The 18,308-nt window shown below is 42.6% G+C and overlaps 1 protein-coding gene across 1 annotated transcript in view; it reads right to left on the bottom strand.

Moving 5' to 3' along the window:
- The window catches only part of KIF16B (kinesin family member 16B), a gene marked incomplete at both ends in the record, with an annotated part of 132,785 nt that extends 115,060 nt beyond the window's left edge, over positions 1-17,725 (bottom strand). Inside the window, 3 exons of the mRNA XM_079532778.1 lie at positions 3,802-3,915; positions 4,847-4,916; positions 17,679-17,725. Of these exons, the coding sequence (XP_079388904.1) occupies positions 3,802-3,915; positions 4,847-4,916; positions 17,679-17,725 (231 nt within the window). The remainder of the gene's footprint in view (positions 1-3,801; positions 3,916-4,846; positions 4,917-17,678) is intronic.
- Between the last annotated feature and the right edge of the window lie 583 nt (positions 17,726-18,308).

The raw sequence follows: 18,308 nt of genomic DNA on the forward strand, positions 1-18,308 counted from the left end.
GTTTATCAATCCTGTTAGCACTTCTCCACAGTGGGTTTTCTGGCACAATTTAACCAAGTCTATAAAGAAAATGGCCCTGTTATTCTGAAAGTAGCTTTTAAGAATTATTACTTCCTAAGCAAACAGGGCCACGTTTTCTACAATGTTAAGTGATCCTCTTTTCTCTGCTAGCCCCTTCCCTTTTAATACAAACATTTGCCTCAGAAACTGGATGTGGCTCTGGGCAGCCTGGTCTGGTGGTTGGCAGCCCTGCACATAGCAGGAGGTTAAAAATAGATGATCATTGTGGTCCTTTTCAACCCACGCCATTCTATGGATTCTGTGGTTCTATCACATCACATAATATAGGTGGTCCATTCTCACCTGCTAATTCAGGTCTCACCAAGTGCCTTCAACACCTTTTTCTGTAGCACCGCCTTCAGCTTTCTCCCCCCAGGTACCTGACCACTCATTAACATCACCCTTCACTTCCACCCATACTCTCACTGGCCCAAGTAACACATGGTGCAATTTTTCTCTCAATGAAAACATTTATACGGGTCTCCCAACCCATAAATGAACTTCAGAAAAATCTCACAGATGTTTCCTATGATTTGGCTGTCACTCCTCCATACACGTGGTTTGAATTAATCAAAGTGTACAAGTCACTATTAACACTGAATGGCACATGCACATACCTTCACTGTAATCACGCCACTCCTCATGGAGGAGCACTGAGTAATTCCTTAATCATTGATGCTGAGTTGCAAGCCAGCCCATGTAATACTTAACTTGATCTTCCCTTGAGCAAAGAAGCTACAATGTTGTAATCAGTAATACTTGTCTAATAGGAAGAGTACAAGGATCAGCCAAAGCACAATTTCCCTTTCTCTTGCCATCTGAGAAGCAGCAGCTCAGTACAGCTCTCTCCTGTGTACTTGCTACATTGATTTTTCCCTTTCATCCCTTTCTCTAGAGCCATTTTTTTCCTCACCAGCTGGATTAAGCCGTTACGCATTACTGTTTTGACTACAGCTCTGCTGAAATTCCCACCTGCATTTACATCCTGCAGCCATTTCAGGACTAAGCCATAAGCCCTCCAGGGTGCATAGGCTACCATTAACCGTCTTCCTGTGGTCACAAAAGCATAAGATCATTATTCCCACAGAATAGTTCTCCCTATGCATCTTTTACTCACAGCAAAGATTCAAAAGTCTTTTTCTTTTCCCCTTCATGATGTTTGTGGGCTTTCCTCAACACCAGACTTCATAAAGAAGTATTGCACTATTCTTATCCATGCCTACCCAGAAAATTAGCACTTGTTCCTTGCTGCATTGTAAGAAAAAGCCTCCCTTCTGTTTTTTCTCACCACACTGAAAAAGGTTTCCAGTACAATCACAGAACCACCGTCCATCTACCACCAATGTTCCCCACTAAACCATGTCCCTTAGGGCAACATCTACACATCTCAACTGCTGGTGACTCCACCATGTCACTGGGCAGCCCATTCCAGCACCTGACCATTCTTTCTGAGAAGAATTTATTCCTAACATCTGACCTGAATCTTCCCTGGTCCAGCTTGAGGCCATAACTTGAGTTCTTTCTTCTTTCTCCTCATTCTAGACGGTATTAAATGGGAGCCACGTGTCTGCTCAGCTTTATATATTTTCCCTGTTAAGAATCTGTGTATACCTTGCTCAACAATCTGGAGCAGTACATTGGCAGCTAGTTACAGGCAGCATGGTCTGAACACAGACTTAACGCACAGGTTAGAAGGAAATACACTGTTAGGATTTAATTTCTTCAGGACAAATGGCTGCAATAGTGTTTTGTCACAAAAGGTCAGTAAGCTCATCAAAGTGCTATTTGTTCCTCCCATGTGAATATGTGAATACAAACTAAGTGGCTGGGTGGCAGATTGCCACTCCTACTCTAATTTTTTAATATGAAAGCATACTTTACATCTACGAGGCATATTAATGGAGCATGTCATATTAGACAGCATTTCTGTATTATTTCTCTGCCGTTCAAATGGAAAAACCCAACAGTCACAAACAAAGCACACTACCAACAGTCAAGATCAATTTTATTCCAGGCAAAACGAACGTGAACGAAAGCGCCCTTCTTCTATGCCACTGGTGCAGTAAACTGGAAACTCTGCAGCAACTCGATAAGAGCTTAACTACAGAGCCTTCCAATTAAATGTGGAATGAATCACACAACCAAAACAATAGCTTGTGCAGCTTTTGTTTCAAAAAAACGTATTTCCATTGTTCAAACATTCCTTTTGTTTTCACACATTATAATTACTGTGCTTGATATAGGATGACAACTTCTTTGAGACTGAGTAACAGAAGTTATCCTTGCCAGTATGGACCAAGGAAGCAGAGCCTGGCATCACGGGACACACTGTAACAGCAGAATACTGGACATCTAGGCTGTGTTTAGGATTTATTTTAGCATCCTACTACTATGCACCATAAAGCTCACAGACTTTAAAATAAGATTTTAAGTTGCTCAAGGCTGCTACAATGATTCCTACATAGGTAGATTTTTCCTTAAGTTACTAAATTTCCCACTACAAACTTGAGTTCCAGTCATTGCATACAAATGTGTTTCTCAAATGTCTAGCAGCACTAAAGCAATTAAGACACTTTTACATCAATCTCAAGTAAATTCTTCTTGATGTTTCAGAGAATATAGCAAAAACTGTGTTACTTAATAAAGTTTTAAAAAGTGTTCAAATGTCCATATCATGCACCACTGGGTTTGTAACTTGATGAAATAAAGAGGATTATGGAAATATGATCATCTCCTGCTTATGCTGATACTTGAAGAGAAATGTCAAGTATAAATTCCTAATCAAGCACTTTAGTCACTGTTCTTTTAAATATTTTAAATTGGCTTCAACTTTTTGTTTCCTCTTCTTAGTTCTATTCTGAGGCTTTTTAGGATTAGCCACACCAATATCCCTGAATTTGGGAATTACAGAATAGATAAGAAACAAACCAAAAAGGTATGTAGTCATCTGACTTACAGCATTTCCAGCAGCAAACCCTTACATCACCTTATGGGGAAAGAAAGACTCCGATTTTCAGCTCACATTCCCACATTCCACAAATCAAAAGAGAAGATAATAATAACCAAAAACTTGAAATTTACTCAATAAATATATTTGGGAATGTGAAATAGTAAAGATGTCCACGTGAAATGCTAGGTCAGGGTGGGCCAACCTGTTCTTCTAACCTGTGTGTATCATCCAAAGTTGGATTTTCTATTCTGTATGTGCAGGAAGAAAGGCATTTTTGTTCTTTCCTAAGCCGAATACTCAAGGGACGAGAAGGAAGAAACTATGACAAGCAGGTCCTTCAGTGTGTACCAAATATTTTTGTGGAAAAAAAAAAAAAGAGCATTTCCACTAGCGAAGAATGTTTCTGTCCAACTGAATTAAAGATATATGCTTGCTTCTCTACAGTCATTTTTTTCAAAAAGCTTTTCCAAAACAAACCTAATACCTCCTTTCACAAAGCAGCTCAGAGAAGCTGTCTAGCTTGACCTTACAAGACAAACCAGACAAGAGAAGGCATTTAGCCTGCTGTATTAGAAAACACAGCATTTAACCATGTTAAATAAGTTGGAAAAGGAAAAGGACAAGGACAAGGAAAGAGAAAAACATTCAAACTCGCAGGCATTTAGGGAATTTCTAAATTATGAGGGAAGCACTTCCAATGGAAAGAAGTTTCAATAATGCTTTTACCACAGACACAAAGTGGGGTGGGGGACGGAAGAAGAAACCAACTTCTTTTTAACTGGAAATCTTACCGTTTCTTGACAAACAAAGCTGGGACTTTTACTGTCTGCAGAGAAATAGGAAAAATCATAGGTAAAGGTCTTAGTTCTTTCTCTTCCTGTATCGCCAGTACCGCCCTCTGGTATCTATAAAAGAAAAGAAAATGAACTGGTACAATACATGCTGATGACATCATTAAAAACATTTTTTAACAACTAATCTGAATGCAAACACAACTTGAGGCTACACAACAAGACATCTGCAATGAAGGCTAGCCTATTATTCTAACAACAGTGAAAGAACGTGCACGGCTCAGAAGTAAGGATTGTCACATTACATGACAGCATAGCAGGAATCCTTTGGATTTTAGCTTACTGCTCACAACAGTATATTCCTGTCACAATTCTTATGCTTAGCCAGATTATACTGAGGGATCTTCCTACACTTCTAATTAATAGGAGCCAGAAACCTTTGCACCGTGATCAGCATTTCAGTACAGAGCCCTCATTAAAACAGCACTACATACCTGTTGCTCATGCTATCATTTTCTCAAGACATGACAGTTAGTGAAGCACTTCAGCAATAATCACTGCCACCCGAATCCATCCGTCTGAACAAACCGCACCGAAATTCCTTTTTGCATATTTGTCATTGGAAACTATCTTGCAAAAATCTATTTGGTTTGCGTGATTTCTCTTGGCAAGAGAAATGGCAAAATATAAAATCAAAATATTATAGCAAGCGATGGGTACTTTGTGTTTAGTTACATGGGAATTCCAGGAGACTGCTTCTACAGATAAATTGAAGGTTTAATAGCTACTGGGCATGTAATTCTCTTCTACTTTAGGTTTTCATCTTTCAGCTAAGTAACACTCATGGCAATAAACCTAAGAGATACAGCCTGCAGACTGGCTATCAAAAAGCTGCAGTACGTTGTCATACATTGACCCCTAAGGATTACTTCAAAATTCAAAAACTAAGGGCTGTTCTCCATAATGTAGTAAGCACCACTGTTTCATGCACTCATCTTTTGGCAGTTATTCAGTTAATATTGTCTTCTTTAAATTGTTTACTCACCTTCAAGTTTGTGATTGTCGTTTTATTTTTCTCCATTGAAATAATAAACTTAGCATTGAGATCTTTCTCCCTGAAAATAGAAGTGAAGCTTGAGTACATTAAAGAAAACATATCATGATCATCCACAGTCACATTTTCATTCAATAAGTTACTTGCCACAGTCAATTAATCAAGTGAATTCATTTTTAATTGCTGTGAGAAATGTTTATTTATTGCTGTGGGATATATTTGAAGTACTTGGGCTTGCCTCCAAATCCAGATCCCTTCATCTAGAAGCAGAGAGGCAGCTTGGGGAAAACTGCTTCAGAAGTTTGACTCTGCAAGTCAGCTAAGTGGTGGGATCTTAATTTGAAGATCCAAAGCCCAGTGAAGTCAATTAAGTGGCTCTGAAGAGTTTCAAAACAGAACACTGTACGATGAACCTTAGCTGTAACCACCCCCATATTAGTAGCAGTGCCCATCCATATGGCCGAGGTAACAGGGACTCGGTCTTACACCCACAGCACACTCATGGTTTAAGCTCACTTAGCAGTGGGGTACCCAAGGTGTTTTGGGAATGTGATGCTTGGCAGCACAAGTGAGAGACTCTGCTACCAAGTGTTTGCTGCATGAGATTGCTGCCTCTGAGAACACAATGATCCCAGAAAGAAACACAGCCCACTTCCACAGCAGTGTTGTTATGCATGCACACGTGTATCACAAGTGTTTGTTCTCAAAAGCATCGTAAGAAATGTTAGCTCAGCATCTAACACCTGCACACCTCCATTTGCTTGCTAGAGATGGGATTTTCTCATACCTAATCAAAGTAGCAGCACAGGCTGCTCTTGAATGATAGCCCTGAGCATATTTCCTGCACACACACACAAAAAGAGCAGGAACAAAAAGTGAAAGACCGCTATGTATCATGTCATGCACAACCTGGCTCTTCAAATGCTAACAGACACTCCTACTCCAGCATCACCTGACAAACCCATAGGACTGACTGGTACAAAAGGAAGCAAATGGCTTTAAAGCACTAATGTGAGCTTTACCATACTGCACAGTACCTCAGAAACTACTGGATACACACCTACACCAAATGAAATGGAAATCATAAAATCACAGAATCACAGAATGGTCGGGGTTGCAAAGGAGCACAGTGCTCATCCAGCTCCAACCCCCTGCTGTGTGCAGGGTCGCCAACCAGCAGACCAGGCTGCCCAGAGCCACATCCAGCCTGGCCTTGAATGCCTGCAGGGATGGGGCATCCACAGCCTCCTTGGGCAACCTGTTCCAGTGCCTCACCACCCTCTGGGTGAAAAACTTCCTCCTCATATCTAACCTAAACCTCCCCTGTCTCAGTTTGAAACCATTCCCCCTTGTCCTGTCACTGTCCACCCTCACAAACAGCCGTTCCCCCTCCTGTTTGTGCTCCTTCAAGTACTGGAAGGCCACACTGAGGTCTCCCCAGAGCCTTCTCTTCTCTGAGCTAAACAAGCCCAGTTCCCTCAACCTTTCCTCGCAGGAGAGGTGCTCCAGCCCTCTGATCACCTTAATGGCCCTCTGCACCCGATACAAGAGCTCTGTGCCCTGGACACAGCACTGCAGATGAGGCCTCACAAGAGCCAAGTAGAGGGGGATGATCACCTCCCTGAGCTGAAGCTTTTTGCTGTGACATTTTCCTTGCCACCAGACCACCCGATTCTCCTGCATCCACCAGCTGACTGCACAGTTACCCTGTACCCACAAACATCTGTACCCACAAACAGTCTTCCAGCAGAAATTCTTAAGAAGAGCAAAAGCCATTTTTTAAAGCTACATTCATGAATAAATATTAAGTGAATAAAAGTGCTTACTTAAATATCAACACATTAAGTTATTTTCTAAGCTAATAAAATATATAATTGTAATAATTGCAGCTATAATTACACAAGTGAATTTAGATCTACCACAGAAAAACATCAGAGGCATGCCTTTAGTGATGCCTTAGTCATTTCCATGTCAACCTCAGTATCTTTTACTAAGTCTATAGTTAAGAGAATCAGATACCATCATAGGTAATAGGGAAAGGAGCTTCCAATGGCATTTTTAATAGGAAACAGCCTTCTTCATTATGGCAGCAATGCAGCCTGTGCATAGATACTACTCACCCCACTCACTGAACAGCCCCTTCTTGCCACTAATTGCCTACAGAAGGTGTAATGAGCAACTTAGCCCAATTAAATGGCCCAGCTTATGAAAATGCTTCAAATAACTTTGTAAGCGTGTTCCTGTAGGAAGTTTGGAAGAACTCCACGTGGGAAGAAGTTTGTGCCTAAAACACTGCTTCCTATCCGAGCTCCTTCATGCTTTAGACAAGAGGAAACATTAAATGGGGTTTCTGCTTTCCGTCCTGGACCCAGCCAGCTCTCCACAGTACAAAACCCAATGCTACTCAATAGTGAAAAAGTGGTACCAAGTGTTCAAAGGCTAAAACCCCCCCATGGACAGCCCGACCTTCTGAGAAGCCTCGAATCATCAACACTGATAATACCACTATATGTTTTTAAAAACTAAGGGTTCCGAAGCAAAGGAAAAAACATGTCAGAAAGGACCAGACAACAAAAAGAATTTTAAAAGGAGAAACAACATGTTAGGATTTTCATTTTTGTAGGGGAAGGTGGAAAGCAGGAACAATATGAAACAGGAATACTCTGATCGGAATCAATGGGGCAACCTGAAAGACGAAGGAAGAACTGACACAAGAAAGCATTAAAGTCAGATACTAAAGCTTCACTTTCATATCAGATGGATGAGTACAGTTTATTGTACACATAAAGAGCTTGAGAGGATCCAATAAAAAAAAAAAACAATTGCTTGCATAAAGGCAGTCACTTCCAGGCAATCATTCTATGCAGTTCACAAGATAACTCTACTCTCTTCAGAAAGTTGTGACTGCAAGTTTTACCACCATTAAAGGTCTGGACAGCAAGCAGCTGTATTTCAGTTCTAGAAACCCACCCAAGAGCATCCAGGGCTGGAGGACCCCAACTGCAGCTCAGCTTGGAGATGCCAGCCACAGAGCAAGAACACAGCCCCAGAAAGTGCATCCTCTCCTTTACAAGGCCACAACAAGGGCCCAGCTGCCAAAATCAGTTCACAATTAATACTTCGACAGTTTAAGAGAATTTGATTTCCCTGAAGCCTGACCTGCTTCAGGGTAGCCTGCAGGCTTTCTTTGCTGTTGTTTCATGCACCACGTGGACTGCCAGAATCACAAGGGAATGAAATTTATAACCCATGATCCCTTGGCTCTCAACCAAACCGCAATGTGATCCAGCAGGCAAGCTCCTTGGCATAAATACCAGGAAATTCATCAGCCCAGTGTTACATGAACACTCTGCTACTGCTAAATACCAGTACCAAGATATGCTTAAAAGAACTAGCATACTTCTCTTACAACAGGATAATCTGACAAACAGTTCATTTGTGTTAAAGAGAAGTTACTAAACGTAGTCCAAGAGGATGCAAATGAGTAAGAACTGCCTCAACTCAAGGTGATTCTGCAGCAGTTTCATGGAAGAATCACAGAATATCCCAAGTAAGAAGGAACCCACAACGATCTTAGAGTCCAACTCCTGGCTACAAACAGAACCACCACAAAATACATCTGAGAGAGATGACCAATTACTTCTTGAAAAGAAAACATAACGTAGGTATCTCCAAGTCAACTTTCTCTCCCCTTCCCTTATATTCCCCACCTACTGTCAGAGCAAAGACATGAGAAGTTTTGCACCTCCATGTGTACCTAATCCAAGTAAAACATGGGCAATATCTCCACATTTCAAGGCAACCTCCTTGCTTTACATCATTTATGTTGTCCTCCACAAGGCTTCCTGAAGATCCTCCCGTGGAAAGAAAGGAGTGGAATGTGGAAAAGCACTGTTATCTTGTATATAAAAGAAGAATGGAAGTATTACAAAGAAGCAAGACGTGTTTGGTCTTCTTCCAAGTTCATCTCTAAGGTTCTCCAGTTGAAGTTTTTATTAGTCTGGTCTGCACTATTCAGACATCAGAGCATTTATTACAGCTTATCTCATCAGAAAATCATGATATTGATACCACATTAATCTGCTGTGGTTACCATAGCATCTGTCTCAGAGGTGACTCTGAGGAAAAGAACAGAAAAAAACAATGCATTTCAGCCATGGGGCAGGAGGGAAAACCAAAAAACATAGAATCAGAAGTGCCAGCAATTTTCCCAAATACAGTGTTTCCAAAGACCACTTCAGCCCACACACAAGCCTGTATGATGCAGGTACTCCCCAAGCTGCTGCTGAGCATCTCTATGACAAAATGAAAAGAGGCCCAAAAGAATACGCTCTTGGAAATTCACTGTAGACATCTAATGGTTGAAAAAAGGGTTTTATTGAAGAGCAGATGTGTGATTTTGTTTTTCAACTACTGAAAAACACAGTCTGAGAACTTGTTAAAGCAACTCAACCACGCTCAGTGGCTTTTCTTTCCTTTTTTCCTTCTATTTACACTTTGGGCACAATGCTATGGATTTCCTATTTTATCACTCTGTTCACTATGCAGGTGCATTTCTGGGGTCACAGTGTGAAAGCATGAGGGCTGCTTAATGACCAGGAGAATTCAAGGTAGATTTAACTAAAAAAAAAAACAAACACAATGTGTCACAAAAGGAACTTGGCTTCTTGTCACTTGGTAACACTAACTGTACCTTGCTGCCCTCACGTCTCATTGAATCACACAGCCCAAAAACACTTCCCTTAGTTTGAGAGGCTGCTAAAACAGAAACATTCGATTCAATTCCATGCTTTAAAATGTCAAATCAAAACCCCCACTACATGAGGATGGTTTTGTTACAAATCACAAGAGAAGTAAAGTTGATCATAACAAAAATGCCACAGAATTCCTAATTTTCTTTCTGCTCTCTGGAGTTTTCTGTTATTATCTTCTTCAGTGCTTATTCAAATGTTCTTACAAAGTGCATCTTTAAAAGGCAGCTTATTTTTTTAAACACACACAGGTTCGCATCAAAAATAAAGAAAAATACTTCACAGACAAAACACCTTCAGCACTACTTGGGTCAAGGACACTTTTCCCCAACCATCAATTTAAAAAGTCTCAATGAGTTTGTTGAGAATTAAAATCTGAGCAAGTCAGTCAATCAGATTCAATCCCAAGATTTCAGGTAAGAAGAAGTAGCCTCCTACGGCATGACTGTGATTGTGGCTCAGGAAGAGGACATGGTGCACATAACTAAAGCTTCAAAAGAACAGTTGTATCACGATGCCCATTTGTTGGCTTAAAGTGATAGGCTCATTCCCTTCTTTGGTAGCAGTTGATCAGAAGTCAGCAAACTATGCAAATCACTAAATGCGAGTTCTGCCACTCCAAATGTTGTTTCACAAAGCGGGTGAAACCAGAATAATAAACTTAGTGACAGAGAATGTGGAAAGAGCGAAAACACCGTACATCTCCTGAAACAGACCTGGTCCCTTAGTTCACAGACCAGTACACACATTTCACTTCTTATATGAAGGACAATGTAGATTAAATGCTTTTAGTCATAACAATAAATTTCACCAACAATACTGAAATGCAGCAGTTTAAACTCCAGCAGTAAGGCTCTCCTGGAAATGAACACAAGATGTCCTTGTGCTGTCTTATGTCAAATGATAACCAGCTTTTCTTGGAACATTATGCACACTCATGGTAATACAGTCTGGTCACTGCATTAAATCATGTACCTGACCTGCTTTTTAAGTGTGTCTTTTTAACTGTATTACAGGTAGAACTGACCTCCCACCAACTCAGGCCTAGTCAATACCCACACATGCAGATTTTGAATCATCAGTAACAGCTCGTTTAAAAAAGAAAAAAAGCTACCGTTTCCACATATCTGAGGTCAATGATCACATAATAAGCCAAATAATATTAGCAAGCTATCTTGATGGCTACTTGTCTGGTTTGCCTGCACAGACGGAGTGCCAGACCAGGCTTGGCAATGGCCTTACTTTCTTGTGGTCCTCCATAGCTGTGAGCTGTAAGTGCCGCACACAACCTCAGACGCAACCAAGTTCATGTGGATGACATCCTGGAATTCTGTTGTAATTATTTTGAAAGTTTCTCTAGCACTCTTGGATTTTAGTCTGCACTGCATTTTGCTTTCAATATCCTGTTTCTCCTGATTAGTTCTGCTGTTACTCTTGCTATTCCAAGTCACACAGTATCAACTTAACCTCTTGCATACAGCAAGGCTTGATTCAAAGAAATCAGACTGCTTCCTTTCACTGGCTGCCCTTTGCTTTTGGGGAAAGAGATCCTCTAAGTAGAAATGTTGCAGTAAAATTTGTGCCTAACCTCACCCATCTATGAGCCTCTCAGGTAAGCCATAGGGCTGTTCTTTGGTTACTCCTTCCCTTAACTGAGATGCACACAAGCAATTCGGGTTGAACAACAAATGACTTCAGTTATCTAAGCACAAACATCTCTCAAACATAAGCAAACAGAAACATACCGGTACACTCCATGTTTCTGTATCTCACTATGCTGCTCCATATTTACTTTTTGGAGAAAAGCATTCATAAATCCAATACTTGAAGTGCCTGAGTGTCCAACAGTAAGACCTTTAGTCCATCAGCAATTAAGACACTATTGCCATGTATGCTCTCCTGTTAGATAACTCTAATAATCCCTCCCTCAACAAATAACCCTGACTTTGTATCTGCAGCACAAGGAGGACTTTGCTCTTCAATTCAGCCTGCTGTTCACCCCAGCAATACCCACCTTCAACAAAAAGCAGAGCAAGAAAATATTTTATTGTTTGCCATTTTAGTGATATGACACGGATGTAACCTGATAATAATGCATTTGGTAATACTGAAATAAATGAACAAGGAAACGCTATTCTAAAACCAACTTTTGGAGTTGAAAATACCTAAGATCATAAAGATTTGGAGGCTCGCGTTGTAAATGAGAGCACTGAACCACATTGCCGCACGTGCCCACGCTGCTGCTGTGCTCCGGCCACATCAGTGGTGGGAGGTTTTTGTCCTTTGGTGCTATGGAAGGCAACAGGAGAAATAGGGAGGTGATTGTGAAAATCCCACATGCTTGGAAAACTTTAAGGCATTTGTATTAAGCATTGAAAAGGTCAGAAAAATGAGCTATATGTGGGCTTCCTGTTCTCTGGTGGTTCATGCAAGCTAAGGTGCCAGCCCCAGGAATTAACTCTTCACTAACTGGATCACAGCATGGTGCTCAAACATTCAGAGCTCCTTCCGAAGCAGTCAGGTCACCTCCAGTTTTGCCACTCACCAAAGTGAGGATACAGGTCTGCAGGTAGGACTCATCCTCTCTGAAACATCTTGCTTCGGCCATGAAAATGGCAAGATATCAGAGACCATGTACACAGTTCAGTTTCGGTTCTGCGCATAAGGCCATGCAAAAAAACTCCACAAAGGAGGCCAGAGGCAGAATGGCAAACACAGGAGCTACTTAAGTCACCTCGGTCTCCTCTCACCTTCCTATTCACATGAGATCACATCCTATAATGACTTTCTTCAAAGGAATTAGCTCTTCCCAGCAGCTTGGGCTTTCATTCCCCATGGGAGACTGGCTCTTCCACCACCTAAACTATCTCATTAGCAGTAATTCCTTAGATACAGTTTAAGCTGATGCATTACTAGCTTAATTCCATTATTCCCAAGACACTAGGAAGGAGCCATAACTAAATATTTAATTCTCCTTTTCAATATTTAAGCCTAGATTTGCATCTCGTAATCTATTCCAGCAGTCATAACGTGAAGTACACATACAGCTCGATATTTTTTGAATTAATGATTCCAATCATTTTTGTTGATCTTTCCCAAGCATATTCAGATAATGAGGTTCCAGAAAAAGAGCTTAAGAAGGTACCGACACGGGGGCTCATCAGGAGAAGCACAGAAGGCAGCTTCTGTTTGGCTGTGTGATGTATTTGCGAGCGGGAGCTGAGCTGTGATCACACCACACTCACAAGCTCAAATTCAACTCCTCTAAGCTGAAAAACTTCAATAATTAACCACAGAGGAAAAAGGTGCAGAAATAAAAGAGAGAAGCAAGGCACAAGCCACTGATGTTCAAAAACTACGTACTTTAATACAGGTGAGAAGTTTTGAAGAAACAACACTGGAGAATGCTGGCAGTCTTCACTGCTTGAACACCAAAGCTTTGGTTTGCTTCTGCACTGCTGACGTTTTCTATTGCGGAAAGGCCTTAAGAGAGTCCAACTAGTTTTTCTAGAATATCTTGACCTGCAGCATCCCAGTTCCCAGCCAACAATCATCCCTGCTGTTCACTTCTCTCTTTGGCATTCACTTCCTATCTTAGCTAAAGCCATGGACTTATCAGAGCCCACTCCTTCACACAGCCATCCAATACCACACTTTATCACTTCTCTGACACATCACTCAACCATTTGTCATTTAAATCATTGAAAAGAGATCTTCACTTTTAGGCTTGCGAAGTTCTCAGCATACTGTGAAGATAACTTTGGCATTAAAACTTCCCACAATCATGGCCACTGCTTCTTCCATTCCCACCCAGACAGGACTGGACTCCATATTATAGAAACACAGAATGGCTTGGGTTGGCAGGTACCCCAGAGATCATCACGTTCCAACCCTCCCTGCCACAGGCAGGGTCACCAACCTCCAGATCTGGTACTAGACCAAATATCTAATATTTACTTGCCTTAAGCAAGAAAACCCTGAAAACACAACTGTACCCCATGCTACTACACTGATCATAAGAATTCTGTCACCTCGTTCTTGTCACTGATAACCTAGACTTCTGTCAGCCCACTGTGCTCTAATGTGGTTTCTTCCTCATTTGCTTTAACAGCAAGTCCTCCAGCCTTTCCTCAGTTTTCCCATGGTCTGCTTGCAGCCTTCTGACACATCTTACTGCACCCCTTTCTCAGACCTGACTCCTCTACATGCCATCTGAGAGGGCTCACAAAATGCAGCACCTCTGTTTCCCAGCTCACATGGTTAGCTCAACATTCCAAAACTACAGACCGCAGTAACAGTCCCAAACTACCATCGCTGAGGCCTCTACAATCTTTCATGGCATTCTTACATAATTACAGATGCTTGTGTTCTTCAGCAACTGCTAGATAGTGACACCTTCCCACCACGTTAACCTTAGGTAGGAAGCTGGCACACCCACAGGGTATCATCATGTCATTGCCAACCATAACCATCTGCTAAGTGCATCTTCTTTCGGGTCAGCTAAAGGGTAGTGATTAAGGACAGATGATGTGCACACTGTCATGCTGATGCTCCTTTCCCTCTTTCACTCATTACAATTCAGAAAACTTGAGTGTAACCAAGTTGCAGAATAAAGTTCTTTCTACTGGTTGCATCTCTTGACAAGAAGAAATAGCAAATAAAACCATCAATTCGCATCCCACACAAGACCAAGACCTGTTATTTTGAAGCTCCATTCCTCTTAGCATGAACTTCACATGATCCAAGAACACAGATCTGAACCTAAATCTTTATGCACTGATCCAATACCAACACTGGAAATAGCACACTGATGATAACGTACATATGCACTGATACATACACACACACATACATCCAGAGCTTATTTTATGGGAGAAAAAGTGCATCAAATCAGACAATTTTCCCAAAGGAAAAATCTGCTAAAGGGTCATTAAATGGGTTCAAGGTTTTGGACGTGAAAAATGGCAAAGTTAAAAAGTCACATTCAGAACAGTTAGTTCACCTTTCCAAGTCAGCATTCAAGTAGATTTACATTGGATTCAGGCTCTCCCCTTATAAAGAATGAGGTGAGACAGAGTACAACCTCCCCAGGCACACCACAGCCTCACCTCCCCTCACAGGTCTTTCAGCTTGTGTCCTTCCTCAGAATCACTTCACCTTGTCTCATTCCCCTTATGTTACACTGACAGCAGGTATTTCGTCAAAACGTTCCATCTTTTGCATCTCAACTCAAACAAGCATAGATAGCTAAGAAGTTTCACAGGCCCCATCATCTCCTGTGCGGATCACTTGTAAACATCAAGGAAATGAAGGCTCCAGCTGGCTCTTCACTCTCCCCTTGTTTATTGCGGCTGCAGCTAAAAACACTCCAGTCACAAGTTTCACGTGAAACAAAGCAGCTTATTTTATACCTCTGCCCTTTGCAATGCTAGATTAATTTGAGCTGTTGAAAACTCTGCTACAGATACTAAGGCATGGATTGTGCAAGTAGTTATTTATAAAAGGCAGCATAATGTTGGTTCTAGATTTCCCAAGGTGCTGATCAAGATTTAAAATATGAAGAGCAATTGATAAACACATAGGAAGAAGAATTTACTGCAGGACTAATGCATATTTTGATGCCAGCTGCACCTTCTGCAGGTAAAGACTGCATATGATCCTCCCCTCGTATATCCAACTAATTACATTCAATAACAAAATGGAATATATTGAATACAAATACAAGAAACAGAAGTAAAAGGTTCAAAAGCATAAAGACCTTGTGTTCCTCTATGACTTCTTGAACTAAAACCAAATAGAGTAGAGCTACCAGAGTAGGAAATCAAGGAGGAATAATAATTAGAAGAAGCAAATGGATTCTTGAACTGTGCAGATACAGCACATAACAAGAGCTGGAATTGGGCTCAACTTAACAGGACCCCAAGGCCCAGCCATTAAGCAGGCAGTGAGCAGCCACCAGCAGCCCAGTGAAGGCAGCCTGTATGCCGGGAGCAGCGTGCCTTGAAGACTATCACATCTCTCTGTAATCTCATCATTCTGTCCAGCTACTGGACGTTCTGAAAGGATCTTGATGAGAAACTGTGTTCTGAGAGGAAATGTATGGGATCCTCCAGTCAAGCTCTCCAAATTACAAGTCAACAGTTTAACGTTTCTAATGATTGTTTTAGAAAACGAACCTTTCGATTAACAGTAATCAAAACTAGCGAGAGCCAAAATGCATCAACCACCTAAACTGAGGTCCACGCAAACTTCTACTCTATGAAGAACACCTACTCTTCTGCCAGCTGACAGGCTTTGAGCTATTTTGCAAATATAAGGACAAATGTCATTGCAATTTTGTATTGAATTAGGGAAAGCAAAGAGTAAATAATTATTACATAATCGAACCTTCAAGCTCAAGCTCACAACTGATTTCAAAATAGTGACTATAAAGTCATTAGATATCACTTTTATTATGTCATCCAGAGATACAGCCTCTGCACTATAGATTTGGGATGTTAACTTCCAGAAGAATAGTCGAGGGCTTTGATAATAGCACTGAAATGATCAAAGTCCTTTCAGATCAAGCCAGTGAAAAAGAACAGCAAAACGAAATCACAGCAGAAGGGAGAGGAAAAAAAGGAATATCAAAATCGAAACCAAAGCCTGTCAACTAAGCAATGGCACAGCACGCAATCTGAAAACAAACCCCTCCCTGTCACACGATTCATTTCAAGGCCCGTGTTCATGACTTATTACACCATTAGCAGTACTATTACACCATACAGTGTAACTGCTCCATAATGCAGGAGTTTCCCCAATAACTATTCATTAACACTGTCTTCTCTAATTAAAAATGACTCATGACATAAGTTGCATTGTATGACTAAGCTCAGAACAAACCATAGCACATTTACAGGCACACATGAGATTAAATTTAACTCTCCACAGCAGCACGTTAAAAACTTTGGCAACAAGCGCTGCAGAAGGAACACCCAACTGGAAAGTTCCTTTCAGCTCATAAAAAGGCCCTCTGTCTAAAAAATACTGCAGCACTCACAGCAATGACCCATAAAGATAAGCATGGCTAAGAGAAGACAGACACAAGGGAGACCAGTATAAGGAAAAATAAGACTACTGGTCCTTACAGTTTGCAATACTTCTGAAGGAAGAACAGGGGGATCCTCAGCTTATAGCAGCACATGATCTAGCTGTAGGTGTCCCCGCTCACTGCAAGGGAGTTGGTCTAGATGACCTTTAGCTGGGTGACTTCCACCTGTGGCTTATTAGTTGTTTTCACCCCCTGTCACAGCCACCCTGTTTGCTGCCACACACTCTCCTCTCTTTTTTTTTTTACCTCTGAGCACATCACAGCTTCAGTGCAAATCTCTCCACGCTTACCAACACTCTGAAGTCCTATGCTGCCTGTTGCTGGAGGCTGAAATGCATACAGAACCATGGGATCTAGCGAGGATTTAGTGAGTACTACTGGTGATAGGTGGATGATTGGACTGGATGATCTTGAAGGTCTTTTTCAACCTTGGTGATTCTGCGATTCTGTGATCACCAAGGCTGGAAAAGAACTCCAAGCCCATTTAGTCCAAGTGTTCCCCACTAAGCCATGTCCCTCAACACCACACCTACGTGTTTCTGGAACTGAAACTGTTCATGGACAGTGACCGTGCTCCACGTGCCGCCTGTGCCACTGCCTCACCCGCTCTTCTACAGAAGGAATTCTTCCTGCTATCCAACCCGAACGTCCTCTGGTGCGACCTGAGCCCAGGGGTAACGTTAGAGATTGATAAGCAGGACGGCGTTAAAGACAGATCCGAACCACGTTTAACAACGAGGGGTGTCGATGACAAGATCGCACGCGGACCCGCACAGCTCAGCCGCTGGACTCCGGCTGCCCGACACAACGCTCGTCTCTCACGCGATCGGACCCCGCCGAATGGAGCCCCGCGGCGCTCCGGCCCGCCCAGCCGTTTCCCCTCCCGAAGTTGCAGCCGTCCGCCGAGAAGCGCCCCAAAGTTCCTCGCACCGCCCTCCCAGCCCACACCGCTACCGGCAGCCCCGCGACGCCCGGCACTCACCGCCGGTTCATGGGCCGCACCCGCACGGCCACCTTCACAGAGGCCATGGCGCGGCGCAGCCCGGCCTCGTCCCGCCGGGGCCGAGCGCAGAGCCCGGCCTAGGCCATGTCGCTATGGAGACCCGCCCCCGCGCCGCCCTGCCCCGGCCGCTATGGGGGCAGCGCAGGGACAAACAACGGCGCGAGGCGCCGCTCCTCCCGGCCCGGCCCCGGCTCTGCCCCGCCTCCGGGTGGCTCCGCTCTGCCGGCTGGCGGCCCCGGGACTGCGGGGCTCCTGGAGGTGGCTGTACACAGCTACGGACGTAGGCGCCTGCCTCTCCCTGTCCGCGTAGACAGCGGATGCAAACCTGTCCTCTGCGTTATCTATGGCTATCTGTGTTTTATCTAGATAGGTATCTGCAGTATCTGTGTATACAGCATGTTCCGGTGCTGGCGTCGGTGCTGGTATCTGTGGATATCTGTCTCTGTCACACATCCACGGTATCTAGAGGGAGATCTGTATCGATCAGTACTTCATAGAATCATAGAATGGTTTGGTTTGGAAGGGACCTTTAAGACCATTCAGTTCCGACCCCTTGCTGCAGGCGGGGACACCTCCCCATAGAGCAGGCTGCTCACAGCCCACCCAGCC

This window comes from Tetrao urogallus, assembly GCF_951394365.1.
Source record: "Tetrao urogallus genome assembly, chromosome: 2".
Lineage (NCBI taxonomy): Eukaryota > Metazoa > Chordata > Aves > Galliformes > Phasianidae > Tetrao > Tetrao urogallus.